The 20,495-nt window shown below is 40.9% G+C and overlaps 3 protein-coding genes across 4 annotated transcripts in view; all 3 read right to left on the bottom strand.

Moving 5' to 3' along the window:
* The window catches only part of tmem104 (transmembrane protein 104), a 53,627-nt gene extending 47,721 nt beyond the window's left edge, over positions 1-5,906 (bottom strand). Inside the window, exons 1-6 of the mRNA XM_083677249.1 lie at positions 5,680-5,906; positions 5,120-5,189; positions 3,704-3,825; positions 2,942-3,023; positions 1,443-1,536; positions 1,101-1,184 (exon numbers count right to left, since the gene is read on the bottom strand). Coding sequence (XP_083533375.1) covers positions 1,101-1,184; positions 1,443-1,536; positions 2,942-3,023; positions 3,704-3,825; positions 5,120-5,164 — 427 coding nt within the window. The 5' untranslated portion in view covers positions 5,165-5,189; positions 5,680-5,906. The remainder of the gene's footprint in view (positions 1-1,100; positions 1,185-1,442; positions 1,537-2,941; positions 3,024-3,703; positions 3,826-5,119; positions 5,190-5,679) is intronic.
* Positions 5,907-6,519: 613 nt separating this feature from the next.
* LOC310809661 (5-hydroxytryptamine receptor 3C-like) lies at positions 6,520-13,310 on the bottom strand. Of its 2 annotated transcripts, XM_083677038.1 has the most exons (7): positions 13,273-13,310; positions 11,093-11,202; positions 9,695-9,867; positions 9,339-9,502; positions 8,660-8,870; positions 8,131-8,289; positions 6,520-8,039 (listed from the first exon to the last, which is right to left on the bottom strand). In XM_083677038.1, the coding sequence occupies exons 3-7, from the start codon at positions 9,825-9,827 to the stop codon at positions 7,753-7,755; spliced, it is 954 nt and encodes a 317-aa protein (XP_083533164.1). In that variant the 5' UTR covers positions 9,828-9,867; positions 11,093-11,202; positions 13,273-13,310; the 3' UTR covers positions 6,520-7,752. The 2 variants fall into 2 exon arrangements, with proteins under 2 accessions (XP_083533164.1, XP_083533163.1); XM_083677037.1 differs by lacking the exons at positions 11,093-11,202; positions 13,273-13,310 and having other exon boundaries at positions 9,695-10,152.
* Positions 13,311-14,928: 1,618 nt separating this feature from the next.
* On the bottom strand, positions 14,929-19,936 carry LOC310809660 (5-hydroxytryptamine receptor 3C-like). The gene is made up of 9 exons (XM_083677036.1): positions 19,881-19,936; positions 19,511-19,662; positions 19,190-19,234; positions 18,752-18,861; positions 18,233-18,408; positions 17,175-17,335; positions 16,112-16,322; positions 15,587-15,745; positions 14,929-15,495 (listed from the first exon to the last, which is right to left on the bottom strand). The coding sequence occupies exons 1-9, from the start codon at positions 19,918-19,920 to the stop codon at positions 15,212-15,214; spliced, it is 1,338 nt and encodes a 445-aa protein (XP_083533162.1). The 5' UTR covers positions 19,921-19,936; the 3' UTR covers positions 14,929-15,211.
* Between the last annotated feature and the right edge of the window lie 559 nt (positions 19,937-20,495).

Consider the following 20,495-nt stretch of genomic DNA (forward strand, 5'->3'; position numbering starts at 1 on the left):
ATTGGTCCAGGTACACTGCAGACTGTTGAGTCACCTCCCTGGTTAATACTACTTGAGAAACAGGCCGGCATGTAGGCAGAGCAGAGTAGGGGAGGGGGGGGGGCAGTGCCAATGAGCGGGTCCAGCACGCGGTGTCGGAAGTGGGTGAGAAATGTAAAGCAGCAAGGTTGTTCTGTTTCTGGTTCAAGGTGAACATGATTCTGCTTTCAATTTGCCATCACAAGGTAGCAGTGCTTTCATTACCTCCCCCATCACTCAGGCTAAGACTTTAACATCTTCACCGCTGGTGCAGCCCACACACACACACACACACACACACACACACACACACACACACACACACACACACACACACACACACACACACACACACACACACACACACACACACACACACACACACACACACACACAGGGGAGATTAAACAGCCTTGATGGGGTCTGAAATAGGTAATTACAACCAAAGGCAATTTAACCATATATAATTACATTCCATTAGAGAGCTAACTGCCTCATTTTGTGAATGTAAGAATCAGACATAAAAGGTGGAAAAATCAGACCCAAATGTCCCACACAACCTTGAAGACTCCTCCACAGTTGTTACACAAGGGGGACATTTTTGCCATGCCTTACACATGAAACAGACGTCATGTTGTTGCAGACCGAGTCTTGGACTTGTCTCCTCAAATACTAGTCTTGGACTAGTCTCCTCAAATACTAGTCTTGGACTAGTCTCCTCAAATACACAACGTTAACCAGCTACACTATCGAAAAAGCTAGCAATTTGGGCGCTTAGTGGCGTAGCACGCTAATGCGCATACCATAGAATCGCAAGGTTCCTGGTTCGATTCCGACCCTCTACATATCTTGCATGTCATCCCTTCTCTCTCTCCCATCCTTCCTGTCAAGCTCTACTGTCTCTATCCCAATAAAGCAGAAATGCCCTAAAAACATATTTTTAAAAAAATAAATAAAAAAAAGCTAGCAATTCGACAGCACGGGTAGGGGTATTTGTACTTGAGTTTCACTAATGGTGTGACTTATATAGTGTCGGTGAAAATGCGGGGGGAGGCTGGGACACGGGGAGGCTGGGATCTTACCTTTGTTAAAGAACATGGAAGCCATCTGGCCCATCTCAACCCTCTCCACAATGTCAAAATGATCGACATGCCCTCCCGTTCGCTCTGTGACGGTGCAAAAAAAGGCCATTCTTATTAGAACAAAATGGACATCTATTCAACATACTGAAAAAAACACTGGCAGGACAACACACAATATAACGGTAACATAACTGTTTGAATTTGTAAAAGGTGGGACAGATTGAGGGAGACCAATGACTACCTATTTACACAGACATCACATGATCTCCCAGACATGGCCTTCATCAGGGTGTGCTTGTGCTTGTCTTTGTGGTAGGAGGGGTGAAGCAACCCAATACTCACGGATGGACAGAATAGGCCTCGTCTCTGGCTCTGATCGGCCCCGGATGATGACATCATCGTCTGAATAATCAGAGGTGGAGTCACTTTCTTCAACCTGAACATAAGGAAGACGATTATAAGACATTGGATAACCAGGCTTCTTCCACCAAACAGTAACTTCACTCGAACTAATCTACTGCACAACTTCGAGCGGCACTCCACAATTGCTTTGCCAACAACAGTCAGTTTACACCCAATTAGCACAGTGTTTATTTGCTCTACATCTGACGTGGAGGAGAGCAGCATCTGGAAATTGTCTGGAACAGCTGGGATGTGCTGGAGAGGATGAGAACGCTTCTCCTTCACATACAAGAGATACAAGCCCCTCTCTGATGCCCTCGCATAACTCTTCATCTACCAAATTTGCCACGGATTCATTTCAATTAATGGTCAATTACAGTTGACATTGAGGATGTCATTAGTTGAATTAACAAGAGCTGCTGAGAGGAGAGGAGGATAAAAAAGTGGGTGGTTTTTCTCTGGAATAGAATATGTCAGTAGAAGAAACAAATAGCATCTAACAAAGTGACAGATAGACATTGTGTGTCGTTGCCTGAGTGAAAAGTGCAGCTCTGTTCTTTTTTCTTCCCATCACATTCAGGACAGATGTAGAGTCACCCCGTCCCCCGTCACCCCACCCCCATATTCGTTTCAAACTAATATACTTTTATGGGACTTTCTCAAAATATATTGGCCAGTCCATCACTGTAAAGGAAAGGCTTCATTTTCTTAAATGTGGTTCTTTCAAGCAGAGAGAAATAAAACATGTTCAATGGTAAACATTTCCACTTGCTCCTTTCTTTCTTTCCATTATGTGGAAGGAAATGTTAGATTTTGGGGGTTTTTTCCTCGATGGAAGGCTAAGTGAGCTATGAATCAGGAGCACGGGGTTTCGGGCTCAGTCAAAGCCAAGCCTTTGTCCTCAAACTCATAACTCCTCAACTGGAAACCTTGGACATTAAGCGCTTGGGCATCATTAAATGTCTTGCCGTTTTTCGGCAAAAAAAACAAACCCCACGAGCTCATACATTTTTCATAAAGATGGCGTTTCCCTTAGCAGTCAAACTCACTATTGTAAACAAGATTAAAAGACTCTGACTAAGTAGAGGAAACTAAAAGGCTTATCTAACCACTAATTTGTGGGAGTGGCGAGTGCTACTTGTTCACTTATCAAGCTTTCATTTGGGTGCCTTGAGCACTTACTGTACGGGCATGATGCAAATCTTCCTATACAGATCTTGGGGGGGGGGTTCAAAGGGTAGCAAACTGAGCAAATCTCTTTTTACATTGCTTGTGTGTCGGAGCCTTCACTTCATCAATGAGGATGACTGGAGGAGGGGCATCACACGTACAGTATGACAGTATCCCAATTTCACTTCCTCAGGGCAGGAAAAAGCATCGGAGGAGATAAGTCCTCTCCTCTCTTCCATCCTCCTGGTGACTTCGATCTGCTAACTCACCTCCTCTTGTTCCCTCCTCTTCCAGCGCAGCTGTGCGTTGGCTGCTGCCATGGCCTCGATCACAAATGTGGTGGTCATGTAACTGATGAGAAGGAGGTAGAGATAGGAATTAGGAAAGAGTAGATGGACATACTGTAGAGATGGCAGTTTTAGTAGTCTGTGACCTTGTCTAACTGTTAACAGAACATAGCCTGGATGTACAGGCACAGTGTGTTCCACCTCTAGACCTTGATGCTCTAAAAATACAACAAAGCAATTAAGAACAAATCAATAGGACACAGGCATATGGGACAAACATCACACTGTTAATGGCACAGGGCTTTGTGACTGTACTGGGTGTCTCTAAATCACGTTTGAATCCAATCAACAAGGTCACAACATGGCCACTGATCTGTCATGTCCAATCTGCTCCTGCCCCTCTCCATACATCACACTAATGATACACATGCTGCATCATAAACCGCCATCCTGCTGGCTGCCACACTGTATCAACTCATCTGCAACTCTTCATGCTCAGGCCATTTACCATTACATTACTGACACACGCCTCAGCGATGGCATCCCATCTGATCGGGGATCAGGGCCATAACTCTCCACTCAGAGTGGCTGAGAGAACCTAGGTTCTCTATGGATAACATAGGGACTAAATTGCTCCTGTTCTATAGTGTGTGTAGGGCTTGGGCAGATGATGGGAGGCAACATAAGTCAGAAAGACAGTCAGAAAGACAGTAAGGCTGTGAAAGCAATGGGGAACTTACTCACCTCATAAACCCCAGGAAAGATATGAGGGCCAGGCTGACCACCCAACCAGCTGTGGCAAAGGCCCTGGGCATCGTCAGTGCCCCTGTGCCCACGATCAGATTGAACATGTACACCAAGCCCACCTGTAAATACACACATATTCAACAGGGACTCAGAAAGAACAAGCTAGTGCTCTCTCCAGGGGCTTGCTTGGCCATGTCACTGTCTTTAGGGGTTCAAAAGAGGCCAGTGACCCTTTAAGCTCCTACAGTAGACATTGGAGATCCGATGTCTCTTAAGTATACACAACCTTTAAACCACCACATAAAACTGCGTGGGTGCGGAGGAAAACAATGCTGACAGAACAGTTGCAAGTTAAAATGTGTTGACAAAAGACTGTTTATCTTATTAAAACACTTATAAGACAAGTTAGGGAAACCTTTGAGACTGGGCTATCACAGTCCCTGACCCACTTAGCTCTAAAACACATGAATGACACACCGATACAGAACAGGCAAAGACCAGGGAGAAGGAGGTGTCGTGGAAACCCTGTTTTGCCCAGCAACAATACTCATCAATAATAGTAAATTTCCACAACCTGCCTTACCATAAGGGCAGGTAGGCCTAGTACACTGTTATAAGCATACAGCAGTATTCTGTCTAAAAACATTTCTACCAATAATATTTCCATCACAGAGGCTAGGTTAATCAGCCCCTATCCACGTCCATTTTCTACAGCGCCTTTCTGGGGTTTTTGCAAGGTCAAACCATGTGACAACTGACCAGGCAGAATCTGATGCTGTACAGTAACACAGCCTTGCTGACATCAGCCACTGCAGGACCTTTTGACATACCTCCAGTCGTAGACAGAGCAAGACAAACATGCTTCCGGTGTTGGGGAATCTATGGCTTCGTTCATTTGTATGACCATAAAAGTAGCCTATACGAGTGTGTAAGCATTCTCTGTTCCTCTTTTTTTTTGTGAGCTGGATGACCAACCGGCGCACATGCTCCCTATAAACCTTTAGTATTTCATCACGATATCGCTTAAAGTCTCTCGGTAATTGATCAGATAGCGGGCTATATGGGTTAGATTATCTGCTGTTTGAATTACAATGTAAAATAGATAACTAATAAATAACTCTGGAAGAATAAATTGGTGTGGTGACAACAACTAGTAACAACAACTAGCAATCAGAGTGGAGTCACAGCACCCTGAGGCACAAAGCCCATTGGGTAAAGTGAGTGACCACATAAACAGCATTTTCTTTGTTTTATCAAATCGGTGTGGACATTGGATTCATTCAGGTGACTTGAACTACGCAGCATTTATACCTCGGGTCAGACCTCTTTTAGCTACAGACTTACTTATACAGCACTCAAAATCACTTGACACGATGCAAACATGTGAAAAAGCTGACTGAGTCTGATACTTACATATGGGGAGTAGGGCTCCCCTGTATCTGTGATGCCACCTGCCATGCTGAACACCAACACTAATCGCAACCTGAAAGACAACAGCAATTTAAAATCTAAAGCCACATTCTGTGAAATGTGAATATCATCAGTGGGCCAATGACAAAAGAGCAAATTCCTCCCATGACCTTTTTGCAATTAGCACTTAATTACAAGTTACTAGACATTTCTATGAGAGTTAACAGCATGTCTTCTTGTAAACTATGACTTGAAGAGCTATACAAAAACAAACAATGGATTCACATAGGCTATATGAGTCACTGATTTGGTTATAAAGCAGCAACTTGTCGTAGATCCTACACTGTTTTGCACTTTGCTGTTAAACCAAGTGAAGGGATTGTCTTGTGCATTGCTTTGTGTGCAAGCTGCATATGTTAGTCACTCATCTATGCGGTCATATCTCGATGTGTGTGCAATGGAAACCTTATGTTGATGGTTCATTCACTAGCTATAGCAGGTTAACAATATAACATTATCGCCAGATACATGCAACAGTAACAAATCAACAGGTAAACACTCACCTTCTGTCAAGTCAAGTTAACACTGCGTTTCAGACAGGGTTAAGTTAGCTAAAGGTATCAAGCTAGCTGACGTGATCTTTTGGATACTTGCCGGCTAGCTAAAACAGCAGCAAGACAATCGGGCATGTGTCCCGCCTTGCATACAATTTAGTCAACGTCAGCTGTAACGTACAAGAAAAAAACATGTAAATCAGCCACTATGTTGACAATTCCATTCTCGTTTCCCATTAGCATCTCAGTTCTGCAGACAGAAGGTAGCTAGTCACGTGACGACACGTCTGACAGCTGCTGCGAGTCATATGACCTATACCCGGAAGAATGTGGATCATCCAGGGGTGTGTATCAATAGTCTAAAACGGCTTTCTCTCCTCCTCTCCTTAGCCTGTACTGTACTGAAGATCAATACTAGGTATTATACACCACATTGAGTTCACCTGTCTAATGTTTTTAGATCTATGTAGAACGCTAAAACAGTCAAGGATATGAGAAGAGAAGACAACAGATTTTTTTTTAGATGCAGCCTGTAGTGTTGGTGTGTGTGTATAACCTCCTTCAGAACAGGACCCTTTCTCAATCATTTTCTCTTAATTCCTCGCGTCCTCTCGTCCCGTCCTCCACTCACCTGCTCCTCAAAACGTCACAAAAACAGAAATAATCAGGAAACAACACCATGGTAAAGATGTTTAAGGGAACATTTCGACCTCATGGCTTACAGTAATAGAGCAATTTGCCCACAGATGGTGAAGGAGTGTAGGAATTATATTTATTGTAATTTTGCCACTCAACAGAATACAAAACATCCCTTTTTTGATTTAAAAATGTTTATTTGTCGCACAAGTTTCCTCATTTGTTAATATTGTAATAACTCTTAGAAAGTACTTTGTTGAAGGAATTGTCGATATGTTGTGTAGGCTATTATGTTGTAGCCTACTCTTTCAATTCATTTCCCTTGTGGACCATTATGTGGAGTGTCCCAGAGTCCTGCCCGGTAAAAAGGGGGTGTGGATGGTACACCTAAGCAGAAATCCTACAAACTCTTCCGCATGTGGATACAAGCTTTTATCCTTCAGCTATGCACCTCCTCCAGGAGGCGAGGACAGGGAGGAATCCACCTGTTTGTCAATTGATATGTTCTTAAATATGGCAACTACCCCTCTGAACCCGGTCAGGGAGGAATTGAGGACAGAGGAATCGAGGAGAGGACAGATTTTTTGAACTATTGAGAAACAGCTCAGGCTTTCCTAGTTCAGAAATCCTGGTGAAATCCTTTGCAGAAAGTAGCTATTTTAAAATGAGTGATGCCTCACCACCACAAAAGAGTCAAATACCTAATGCATTCATCGACTAGTTTTGTGTATAGAGTACACTTCTGGCAAAACAGAATTCAGTTTTTCCATGTAGCAAGCTAGCATAAGCAACAACTCTCTGCAAAATGGTCTTACCCAGTCGGAAAAGATAACACACATAACAACAGCAATCATCTGCGGGCATGTGGGTGAGGGTTCATGGAATGTAACATCCAATGAAATCGCTAGCTCATTCTCACAGCACTGTTCAGGTTCAATCCAAGCCAGATCGACTAATCAAACGTTTCCCAGACGTGATTATGGTGATTATGGCAAGACTAGTGTGTGTCGCGCCTACCAAAGCTATAGAGGATCTGTCTCCTCCCTGTCATTTGACGCTATGGTTGGTTTGGTTTGCCATGTATTTTTTCTCATCACATCAGCATTTTCAAGCCATGTTATTGCACCTACCTACGATTTTGTAACAGAGACCAGGGATTGGATTCATGTGGTTTACATTTGGCAATGGGAGCAGAAGGTCCATCGCTGTGGCTACCACACTTGATACAGGTCAGGTGATTATCCAAGGTAAGTATGATGCAAACAACAGTTTATTTATTACACTAAACAACTATACACTCACAATATAAGAGACAAAAAGAGAACATTCACCTGGGTATGTGAATTTCAAACAGCAGAAAAAAACCTAAAAGTTGGTGATTCAATATAGATCATCATGCAGATAAATAACAAAAACAAAGGGTGTATGATTATCTATAACCTGGCATCAGTATTCAAACCACATCAAATGTGTGTATACTAGAAAACCAATAGCAGTGCTGAGATAGAGGCAGAAGTACACTGAGTCAATCCACTTGGCCACTCTCCCCCAGTAGCCAGGCTTCTTCTTGCCACGTCCGACATCAGCAGAGAACCATTCCTGCCGTACAGTCTGCACCTCCTCTAGCATCAGCTGCAGCAGGCGGACATCGGTCAGCGACTCCCCTTTAAGGTCCTTCTTGTTTGGTGTCGCCTCAACCATCTCCAGGCTGCCCTCAGCATCTCCCTCAGACTCTGAGACACAAGTAAGAGGGGATTAAACCCCATGGACCCTCCCCTTTCCTCCCCTCCTAGAATCAATGTGATGTCATCATTTAGGTTTTACCTCTTCGGCAGCTGGCTTCTTCCTGAGTCCCCTGACAGGCCTTAGCAGAGGTCTTGGCATCGTCATCAACCCAGCTGTCCATATCTATCAGGAAGCCCACCAGTATGGTCTCTAGGATGCTGAGGCCCATTAGGCAAAAGATCACAATGCAGTGAAGAGCTGGAGAAGGGGGCACAAGTTAGCCTATGTTAGGAGGAGAGCACTGATGTGGTATATTCAAAGTAGGCCTATATTTGTATTTCTTTTGTGTGTTGGCTATAATACAGAATTTTAATTGTAAATTGTATGATTACATTTTGATTACCTTCTGTCTACATTAATACATTTTCAGTGGTTAAAGTCACAGGTGGCTAATAATTGTCACCACAAAAACCAGCAAACAATAACAGATGTTATCTTATACTCATATCTCCTATTGCATAGGTTAATTAAGATATTGTGTGAAGCATTTACATTTTCTGCTTAGCTATCTTGAATGTTTGCCTCTGTCCAGATACCAGACATGCAATGCTTGGCAGTAACCTCTCACCTATCACAGGGAGGCGGTCTGACGTGGAGGGCAGAATGTCATTCAGAATTAGCAGTAAGACAGAGGTGGACAGGAGGAGAGTCACTTTGAAGCCAAGTTTTTCACCCCTGGCCTCACTGATGAAGAAGGAGGCCAAGTCCAGGACAAGGAAGTAAGTGATTGGTAGCACAAGGTTGATTATGTATAAAAGGGGCCTCCTTCTTAAGGTTATCTGTACAGAAGTGAGAAAGGATGTAAATGAGAATGCAAAAGAGAGATGTAATCTTGTTTTAGATTTAGCCTATTATTATAAATATAAAACGGACTTGGATTGCTTTAGTTTGTACAGCTTTTGAGAATGATGAGATCACAGACAACCAACGACTCTGGGCCAGATCTGGATTTTTGGTGGCACAATCGGCTGAGTGCCGTCAACTGGAAGTGCCAAAGTGGCCACATAGATGGTTGTTAATTGGCCTGCTCTGGTTGTTAATGTGTATGTGCAAATAAATAAATACATTTTCAAATTTTTAAAAAAAATCTGAAAATCAAGAGTATCGTTGTTTTTTTGTTTTATTTACAAACTATGTAAGAAACAGAGGGACTTGGAAGTGACTGGGATACTATGATAAAACATTACTGGGATACTATGAGAAAAAAAACATTCACATTTAAACTAATGGCTCATGCTCTGATTTACCTTGAATATTAGTCGTTGCCAAATGTCTTTATCATTTGCCACAAACTTGTCATGAGTCATGTTAATGGCCAGAAAGTCCCATTCCTCAAGTGTAGTCATGGCATCTTTAGTATACTGGTTTATGTCAGTGTTGCTGGTTAATACCCCCAACACTATTTCTGTCTCTGAGGAGAAAAAAATGATCAATTTGACATATTAGTTACCAACCGTTTGTTATATTCTAAGTCTCTGACCCTCAAGCAAAAATAAATCAAGACTACTTATAGTGTAAATGTGTGTGTGTGTGTGTGTGTGTGTGTGTGTGTGTGTGTGTGTGTGTGTGTGTGTGTGCGTGCGCGTGTGCGTGTGCGGAGTACCTCTGTACATGACCGACTGAAAGGTGATGCTGCAGCTCTGAGTGTCATAAGGAAACTTATAAAGATTCATTTTGCAGGTGGTGGTCAATCGCTGGCGGTCCACAACTTGAGCCGTGTACCAATTATACACCATGATATATGGGCTCAATGTAACACTGCCTCTATCAGAAATGCTGAAAGTGTAAACAAACATGTATCAAATGTAGCTACAGTTGCAAGGCCAGATGTGTTGCCTCCCACAAATTGCAAAGCCCCCAGCATACCGTCTGGAGGCTTATTGCCTTCAACCTGAGTAGATGGATGAGAGGGACATGCACATTTGTTGATATTTGTCTTCCGAATCTATCGTCAATATCTTCCCGACACAAAATTTGTTGCTAATTTCTAGAGGTTTGCCGATGTCAGCTGTCTGCATTAGCTACAGTATAGAAATTAATTTCGATTTATAAAGAGCACAATTTCCACCTTCATTCTGAGCCACCCACCTACCCAAACTCGTGATTTGTCAGTAAAGGTGTCTGGCTGTAGAGGACACTCCCCAGAAGATCTTTTTTTCAAAAGCAGATCCATTATTTCCAGTTTAAGGAAGGGAGGTATGGGGGGGCATATCAGATCTGTTTATTGGGCCCGGACGGGTGCACTCGGGTAAATCAGCTGTAGGCCCAGTGTCATTTACCTGAGACCTGATCATTTCATGCTTTTCACTAACACTAACCACAACGTTATTCTTCCATCAAAAGTCACTAGAATTGCTTGTTTAACAGGTGACATGCTGCATTTTCTCTGGGTCGAGAGGGGGGAGTGGCACAGCACTTCACCCCCCTCACAACATTTAGGCAGCACTCTTCCTACGTAACTGATCTCACCTGGTGTTGGGCCTATTGAGCTTTTTGTGAATAAAACATCGCTCTCTGAGACAATAAGAAGTGTTTGCCCCGTTTTCATCAACCATAAAAGATGTTGACAGCAGGTTTTCCCATGTTATACTACAATGTGATGCTGTGTTTACTGTGTGGAACAAAGATCCTTAGTGTTATTTAGCCCCTTTGCAAATAAACAAATGATCATTGTGTAAGTACTCTTTGATATGTGATACTCTTTGACCTTATACATTTGATACCCTGATACTCTTTGATATGGTATCTCATTGTAATAGAATGCCCATGAAGGCTAGATATTGAGTCAGACCATTTTCCACACAGTTGTTCTTTTTAACTGATGTTGTATGAAGTCACAAAACTAAACTCATTTTGTCTTTCCATTGTGTTCATGTGTGTGGGCAAATCAAAATAAATAATAACTAAAAATATATTGAAAATAATTTTCCAAGCTACTGCATGCAAAGTAGAGGGACAGGGATGCGACTGCTCAAATAGGTCTGATAAGAATAATACTCACTCCTCTACGATGGTTATATCTGGTACCCAGAGCTTTTCCCTGGAAACAAGCAGACTCGAAATTCCACAAAATTCCTCAGGCTTCCAAAATAAGAAGTGATGAGTCCAGGTCTGAGGTTTAAAGTGAATCAAATCCCAAAATATCCATCACTGTTACATAAAAGCCATCACATTCTCCAAAAGGCAGGGGAACAGCACTGCATCATTTGGCAAAAATACAAGGGTAGTATACTGTATTGAGGTCACTTAGAGTTATTGGGTATGAATAATACATTTAAGGTGAAATGGATCAAAAAAAGTCTCTGGAGGATTATATTTGGTATTCATAGCACATCATTTTGTATATTAAAGAAGATGGGTGGCCTCCATTTCTTATTAAAATGTAATTATTTAATTACTAAATTACCAGTTAAGTTAACTAAATTCTACCAACAAGCTCTGTTAACTAAATTCTACCAACAAGCTTGGGAACTGTGTTTTGTAGATAATGTTTCTCCTCACAGGACAATGAATGTATCACTATTAGGAGTAAGTCCTTATTTTTCCAGCAGTGGCGGCATGACAGAAATATAACTTTTCAAAGTTATCTGTTTGATCACACTGGCCATATATTGACTTATGAAAACTTTATGATTACCAAGTAATTTTCCATTACATTTAAAGAATATAACTGTGTAACTAAACTATTCCAGGTGGTTTGTCCATTTTGATGCAAAGCCGTATGGGGTTCCTTGATACCCAAAGAGTAATACAAAAACTTGTAGTTAATGGTATTGAAATTGAAATTAAGGATCCTAAATGAGCTAATAAACATATTAAAAAAAGAGACATATTCTATAGAAAGAGGAAAATTACACCCCGTGGGAAATTATTTTGGTAGAATGGCAAAAGGCTTGGATGTTACCCTTTAAGTACTGCATTTCAAACAAAGTAAGGGTAGTGCATTTGAATATTTTACACAATATATATCCATCCAATTGTCTTATATCAAGGTTTGTAGAGATTGATGACAAATGTACCTTTTGTGAGAACTTGAGACTTGAATGTTTTTTAGTTTTTTCTTTAGTGGGACTCAGACAGTACTCACACATTTTAGACAGACTTGGTGAAATATATAGTTGTTAAAACTGGTCATACAATATTTAATGTAAAGATGTAATTACTTAATTTGAATCCCTGAAGTTTATAATCAAATATATTGATTGGTAAATTTCATATCCACAAAACTACATTTTGCTAATCTAAGCCCTGTTTTTGAATTCTTTTTAATTTATTTATTTTTTTGTTTAATTGGGTCAGGTTATTAAAAAATAAAAAATAAATAAAAGTGTGTCAACTGTAAAAGTCTATGATACATTATTTACTGAAGTTATGTCACTATGTTTGTTGGTTAAAATATAGTTTTATGTCTGAATGTTTGTAAGAATTATTTTCTATTAATAATAAAAACATTTTTTTTAAAAGAGCTACTGTAAAGGGGCGTGATCAATAAACAATATAATGTGTAGATATAATAAACTATGTGAACAATAAATGCCTACTAAGAATGATGATCACGAGTGAGTTTTCCGATAACAATCTTTGAGTTTCACGAACGACTTCATGAAGAACTTCACTTGCAATGTATTGTGAACGTGCAATGTATTGTTGTTTGGGGACTGTTTTCCAAAACAGCTTGTAACTCACACATTTGTTAAGTTCATCTTGAAGTGAAGAGGAATATGTATCCATAAATCGATCAATTGATATACCAGAAGCACTGCTGTCAGATCAGCTTTCTCCACTCAAATTCCGACTTAAGTATAATAGGTTAATATAGAACTACTTAATGCTATGAAGCTTTCGGGAAACTCACCCCTGACATCACTTGAATTGAAGTAGCCAATATCAAATATGGGTAGAGGTAAAATTAACTGAAGAAATTCATAAAATTAAATATAATCTTTTTCTGCCCCACCACAAGTTTATCTCCTGTTAATATAAAAAAAAAAAAAAAAAAAAAAAAATATCTTTCTTCTAGCATTGTGACTGCCAATGGCCCCTGATCCGAGAATTGATTACTTTATCTTATGATAACTGATGGATAGATGATTCACTTACTTAAACAAATGTATTTGTTGTAAGGCGCTTTGGATAAAGGCGTCTGCTAAATGCCATACATGTAAATGTAAAAGTACTTACTGTTGCGACATCGACAAAGCACGTGAAAGTTTGGGACTTCTCGCTCTGCAAAAAAGAAATGGCTGACTTTATTAGATGAATCCCATTAATATATAGCTCCAAAGATGATTTGATGACCCAACCCGACAAATTCAAATATTTTGTGGACTGAGGAAAAACAGTTCAGAAGAACATTAGAAGGTTAGGTCAAAATCAAGGATTCAAATCTACATTATACAGTGTGTAGAGCTATTAACTCACACTTACCACATCCAAGATACCAGACAGAAACATGCCTATCTTAACCTTTGTAGGCATCGTCCAGTTCGACACAGGACGCACATTAGTAGCCTCATCACTCAGATTCAGGTGATTCAGGAGACTATAATAGGAACAGTCCTCAGTACTGGAGACGCCACCTGCTAAGGACAAGGGGCTCCATTTTAGACAGAGAAAGTTATATGCTGATATTACTGTAGTTGTATACAGGATGGGTTACCCCCAGATAATTATGGTAGAAGATGGGGCTGATGCCAGTTACTGTGTATAATGTGTAACGTAAGTGAGTCATTAGTTAGAGGTCAAAGGCAAGCCAGGAGGAAGAAACTAAGTACCAGTGTAGAAGCAAAAAAAGGGAACTCACCCATCAGAGCCAATGAATACAGAAGCAACAGAGTGTACATGGTTGTATGTGTTGGAGCACAGGTTCAGGTCCAGCAGAGGAGTGTCTGATTGACAGGACACTGTGTTTTATGTGGTCGAGGTGAATAAAGAGTAACCCCTCCCATTGGGTTAGAGGCGACGGTGGAGCTCCACCCGTTCATCAAAGAATTCAGTTGACTGCTGGACAGACAGGGTCTACCTGGTAGCCAGTGAATTTACCTGGTAGCCAGTGAATACCTTGATGCCAGTGAATCTCCTTTGAGATGATTATGTAGTTATGCTTGTGAGATTCCACTGTTTTTGAATGAACAGTCTGGACCACAAATATCAGGGAGAGAAGTCTTAGTCTTTATTGTAATATGACAGGAAACAGTACCGTCGACGTATACATGTTATTACTAACTCTACAGCTAGGCTTCTCTGATTATCACTCTCAAGAGTGGCCTTTTTATACAGGAACATAGCCCACCCCTCTGGTAGGGGGAATAGGAGATAACTCCATTTGACCTGGCCATCTGGGCAGTTTAGTAAACAGGCCACAGGTCAAAATGTGTAACCTATGAGCCCATATAACAGATACCTAGTTGCCTAACAAAAGGTCACCTGCCATAAAGCTCAGGATGCTGACCCCCCGATACCTTTCCACTACCTTCCCGTACTTTTCCACTCCACAAATCACACCCTGACCATATGATGTTAGTATCCTGCGTTGTGTTCATATATTCATTCTTACAATCTCTCATGTTGTTATCATGTACTGTAGTTTTAAGTAGATTAAAGGTAATTAGGAGACCTTAAAATAGAGTGTTAACAGACTCAGATTTCCTGCCCGTTTTGGCTACCCCCAGGAACCAGGGAGTACATCTTAGTGTAAAGAGTTTACTCAACTTATTAAATTGTTGCCAAAATTGATTGGACGTTTCGAAAATGTGAAGTTAAAAAAACATAAAGGTGATGATGTACACATATTAATTTAGAATACACAGTTAGTAAAGGCACATTTGTGGTTCAAATTTGTGGTTTATTACATTGAAATAATGAGAAAATGAGGGATTGCCACATCAACAGAAGCAGAGGTGAGCCTTGTACAAACCTTTTAAAACCAGAAAATGACAACAGTAGTCTGACTAACACAGCAGAAACAGTTCATTCCAGGCTGATTGGATTGTCTAGAAATGGGAGATTAAACAAGCACAGAGGGTCTACGTATCATTGTGGAAGGAGCCAGACTATCTGTTGTAAAACAATGGTCTACATATATGATGTACACATATCGATATATTATGTACATACATAATTACTGACGCCACTTCTGTATTCCTACTGCCAGAAGAACAGTAGTGCTGATGAGATAGAGGCAGAAGTACACTGAGTCAATCCACTTGGCCACTCTCCCCCAGTAGCCAGGCTTCTTCTTGCCACGTCCGACATCAGCAGAGAACCATTCCTGCCGTACAGTCTGCACCTCCTCTAGCATCAGCTGCAGCAGGCGGACATCGGTCAGCGACTCCCCTTTAAGGTCCTTCTTGTTTGGTGTCGCCTCAACCATCTCCAGGCTGCCCTCAGCATCTCCCTCAGACTCTGAGACACAAGTAAGAGGGGATTAAACCCCATGGACCCTCCCCTTTCCTCCCCTCCTAGAATCAATGTGATGTCATCATTTAGGTCTCACCTCTTCGGCAGCTGGCTTCTTCCTGAGTCCCCTGACAGGCCTTAGCAGAGGTCTTGGCATCGTCATCAACCCAGCTGTCCATATCAATCAGGAAGCCCACCAGTATGGTCTCTAGGAGGCTGAGGCCCACGAGGGTGAAGATCACAATGCAGTGAAGAGCTGGAGAAGGGGCAAAAGTTAGCCTATGTTAGGAGGAGAGCACTGATGTGGTACATTTATAGAAGGCATATTCGTATTTCCTTTTTTATGTCAATTGTATGAATACATTTTCAGTTGTTAAAGTCACAGATGGCTACTATTTGTCACCAAAAAACAGCAAACAACAAGGGACTTGTTATCCTATACTCATATCTCATATTGCATAGGTTAAATGTAACTCATATCTCCTACTGCATCGGTTAATTATAAGATTAATTATAAGCATTTACATTTTCTGCTTAGCTATCTTGAATGTTTGCCTCTGTCTACTATGGAGGCAGATAGAGTGAGATACCAGACATGCAATGCTTGGCAGTAACCTCTCACCTATCACAGGGAGGCGGTCTGCCGTGGAGGGCAGAATGTCATTCAGAATCAGCAGTAAGACAGAGATGGACAGGAGGAGGGTCACTTTGAAGCCAAGTTTTTCACCCCTGGCCTCACTGATGAAGAAGGAGGCCAAGTCCAGGACAAGGAAGTAACTGATTGGTAGCACAAGGTTGATTATGTATAAAATGGGCCTCCTTCTTAAGGTTATCTGTACAGAAGTGAGAAAGGATTTAAAGGAGAATGCAAAAGAGAGATGTCATCTTGTTTTAGTGTTAGCCTATTATTATGATTATAAAAGGGACTTTAGTTTGTACAGTTTGTACAAACTGCTTTAGTTTGTACAGTTTGACTCTGCGCCAGATCTGGCTTTTTGGTGGCACAATCAGCTGAGTGCCATCAACGTGAACTGTCATACAGTATGGGCCACATCTGATCTGAATGTGTGAGATGTACACTGGGAAGGGTTGGGGATTGGCAAATTGATGTGCACATCAATAAATACATTAAAAGATTAAATAAAATGAAAATCAAGAATATCAGGCTCAATTGCAACCATACAGTAATTCAGAACGGGATGGCCATAAGCCATAAGATGGCCATAAGAGACAGGTGTGAAAGACATGATTCTAATTGCAACCAAGATTCTCCCTGTGACAAGAGCATCAAATAATTGATGATTAAGAAGATGAGCCCCAGGTGTATACTGTTTATTAGTATATCTTCTTATTAGATAATCCAATTGCTACCAAACATTTGCAAGCAACATGCCCCCTCCAAAGGACACTGTAAGAGGCCTACATTGAATCCTGCTTTTTGAAGGCTCCTTTCATCATAGTTGGAGAAAATCCTTGGCAAGTCAGATCATTTGGTTGCAATTGGCCATCATTGTTTTTGTTTTTTTTAAATGTTTTATTGTTGTTTTTTACAAGCTATGTAAGAAATAAAAGGATATGGTTTGACTGGGATACTATGAGAAAAACATTACTGGGATACTCTGAGAAAAAAGATTCACATTCACAACTAATGACTCATGCCCTGATTTGCCTCCACTGACGGATACCTTGTATACCAGCTGGTCCCAACGCCCTTTTCCAAACTTGAACTTGTCCTTAGTCATGTTAATACCCAGGAAGTCCCATTCCTCCAGTGATGTCATGGAGGCTTCAGCATGCTCGTTCATGTCAGCGTTGCTGCTGAATGCCCCCAGCTTTATTTCTGTCTCTGAAGAGAGGAAAGAAAATGTCTTCATCAATTTGACATGTTAGTTACCAAACGTTTGTTCTGTTCTAAGTTGCAGTAAAGATGATAGAAGGATAAAGCCAAATGAGAGGAGTGTCAAAGACACAGCCTGCGGGCCGGAGCCGGCCTGTTGGGTGGTCACATTTCTTTTTGTTTAGGGTCGATAGATCAGCTTTGAAATGGGAAGACAGCAAGTAAGCAAGTCTATCAGAATGCATATATGTCTTCTCTTTTTGTTCATTGTTTAGTCCAGCCCACCCACTCCCCTGATTGGAGGACATGAAAAAAAGTGATACTTACAGCTATTTATTATACTTGGCAAGATACATGTGATATGACAGATGAAAAACATACTGTACATATCTGTAGTTTCTTATTATTGCTTGTAATGGACTTGCTATATTGGTTAATTAATAATTATATTTTTAGTTACATTCGGAGGCCCACAGACGAACCCATCTTGAAAATTAGGCATTCATCTGAGTTTGAGTCGGCAATAACACTGTAATATTGAGCTGTGGAAATGAGGCTACTGTAATATTGAGCTGTGGAAATGAGGCTACTGTAATATTGAGCTGTGGAAATGAGGCTACTGTAATATTGAGCTGTGGAAATGAGGCTACTGTAATATTGAGTATTGTAATAACATGATGTGCTGGTGTGCACAGCAGTAGACAATAGTTTACTGTCAATGTATTATTTACTGGGCGTGAGGTTGCATTTGGTCCACTGACCAAAACAAGTTTACACCTCTGACTGTGTGTGTGTGTGTGTGTGTGTGTGTGTGTGTGTGTGTGTGTGTGTGTGTGTGTGTGTGTGTGTGTGTGTGTGTGTGTGTGTGTGTGTGTGTGTGTCAATGTTGCTGTGCGTGCAGAGTACCTTTGTGAATCATGGACTGAAAGGTGATTTTGCAACTCTGAGTGTCATAAGGAAACATATACAGATTCATTTTGCAGGTGGTAGTCAACCGCTGTCGATCCAGAACTTGAGCCTTGGAATATCTACCATACACTGTGGCATATGGGCTCAATTTGATGCTGCCTCTATCAGAAATGCTGAAAGTTTAAACAAACATGTATCAAATGTGGCTCGTGAGACATCATTCACATCATTCTTTGATATGTGATACTCTTTGATATGGTATCTCATTGTAATAGAATGCCCATGAAGGCTAGATATTGAGTCAGACCATTTTCCACACAGTTGTTCTTTTTAACTGATATTGTATGAAGTCACAAAACCAAACTCATTTTGTCTTCCCTTGTGTTCATGTGTGTGGGCAAATCAAAATAAATAATAACTAAAAATATATTGAAAATCATTTTCCAAGCTACTGCATGCAAAATAGAGGGACAGGGATGCGACTGCTCAAATAGGTCTGATAAGAATAATACTCACTCCTCTACAATGGCTATATCTGGTACCCAGAGCTTTTCCCTTGGAACAAGCAGCCTCGAAATTCCACAAAATTCCTCAGGCTTCCAAGATAAGAAGTGATGAGTCCAGGTCTGTGCATGGACAGGAGTGAAGAGGTTTAAAGTGAATCAAATCCCAAAATGTCCATCACTGTCACATAAAAGCCATCACATTCTCCAAAAGGCAGGGGAACGTCACTGCACCATTTGGCAAAAAGGCAAGGAGGGGCTACTGTATGGAGGTGTAATACATACTGACAATAAACACCTACTGAGATTCATTAGTTTAATTTAAGTGTCCAATATCAAATATGGGTAGAGGTGAAATGAGTGGAAGAAATTTCATAGCCTTTTATGAATCATACAGTATATAGTCTCTATTGCCCCACCACATCTGAGAATAAGTGACTACACTACTTACTGTTACAATATCGACGAAGCACGTGAACGTTTGGGACTTCTCACTCTGCAAACAATTAGAAATTAATCACTTCATGTTGGTTTGTGTGTTAACTTACTGTACTACCCATTTACTTCACAGTAAAGCTCAGAGGATGTTGAATGATTCAGTCAGTTGTGCCACAGGGATTAATTACAGTAAATTAAAAGATTAAAAACAGTTCAGAAGAACATTAGAAGACTAGGTCCAAATCAAGGGTCCAAATCCACATTATACAGTGTCGTATACAGTGGAGTATACAGTGTATAATGTTGTATACAGTGTCGTATAACTCACACTTACCACATCCAAGATACCAGACAGAAACATGTCCATATGAACCTCTGTAGGTATTGTCCAGTTCGACACAGGACGCACACTCGCAGCTTCATTACTCAGATTCAGGTGATTCAGGAGACTATAATAGGAACAGTCCTCAGTACTGGAGACGCCACCTGCTAAGGAGAAGGGGCTCCATCTTCATAAAATCACATGCTGATATTACTGTAGTTGTATACAGGACGGGTTACCCCCAGATAATTATGGTAGAAGATGGGGCTGATGCCAGTTACTGTGTATAATGGGTCATGTAAGTGATCCATTAGTCAGAGGTCAAAGGCAAGCCAGGAGGAAGAAACTAAGTACCAGTGTAGAAGCAAAAAAAGGGACTCACCCATCAGAGCCAATGAATACAGAAGCAACAGAGTGTACATGGTTGTATGTGTTGGAGCACAGGTTCAGGTCCAGCAGAGGAGTGTCTGTGTATGTGTATTTATGTTAGTACAAACATGTTCACGAGGTCCAATCAAAAGGCCAAGTGAATTTGTCCATGTCAGTTGTCAGGGGAACAGCAGATTAATTAATAGATAACATTGGAGCCAGTTCAAGTCACCAGTTTGGTCGAGGTGAATAAAGAGTAACCCCACCCATTGGGTTAGAGGCGACGGTGGAGCTCCACCTGTTCATCAAAGAATTCAGTTGACTGCTGGACAAACAGGGTCTACCTGCCAGTAGTCTAGAGCTAAGAAAGGTAGCTTGAGGTCAGTGAAGCCATCTCCTTTCAGATGATTATGTAGTTATGCTGTTATCATGTACCAGATCAGTTACCAGATTCCTTATTTTCTCCATGTTTTGGCCACCCCCAGGAATTATGGAGTACATCTTAGTGTAAAGAACTTACTTGATTTATTATAATGGTTGTCAAAATTGATTGGAATTTTAGAAAATGGGAAGCTAAAAAAAAAAAAAGGGTGTGCAAATCATGTACACATAATAATTAAGAATACAC

The sequence above is a fragment of the Argentina silus genome, assembly GCF_951799395.1.
Source record: "Argentina silus genome assembly, chromosome: 9".
NCBI classification, from domain to species: domain Eukaryota; kingdom Metazoa; phylum Chordata; class Actinopteri; order Argentiniformes; family Argentinidae; genus Argentina; species Argentina silus.

Excerpts from the sequence above, each read along its gene's own strand:
- LOC310809661 (XM_083677037.1), bottom strand. The coding sequence starts at position 9,887 with ATGTTTGTTTACACTTTCAGCATTTCTGATAGAGGCAGTGTTACATTG. Across the intron at positions 9,503-9,694 it reads TCAGTCGGTCATGTACAGAG|AGACAGAAATAGTGTTGGGG; the intron begins GTACTCCGCACA and ends TTTTCTCCTCAG. Across the intron at positions 8,871-9,338 it reads GGCAACGACTAATATTCAAG|ATAACCTTAAGAAGGAGGCC; the intron begins GTAAATCAGAGC and ends ACTTCTGTACAG.
- LOC310809660 (XM_083677036.1), bottom strand. The coding sequence starts at position 19,920 with ATGTACACTCTGTTGCTTCTGTATTCATTGGCTCTGATGG. Across the intron at positions 18,862-19,189 it reads GCTTCGTCGATATTGTAACA|ACCTGGACTCATCACTTCTT; the intron begins GTAAGTAGTGTA and ends GTCCATGCACAG. Across the intron at positions 16,323-17,174 it reads GGGACCAGCTGGTATACAAG|ATAACCTTAAGAAGGAGGCC; the intron begins GTATCCGTCAGT and ends ACTTCTGTACAG.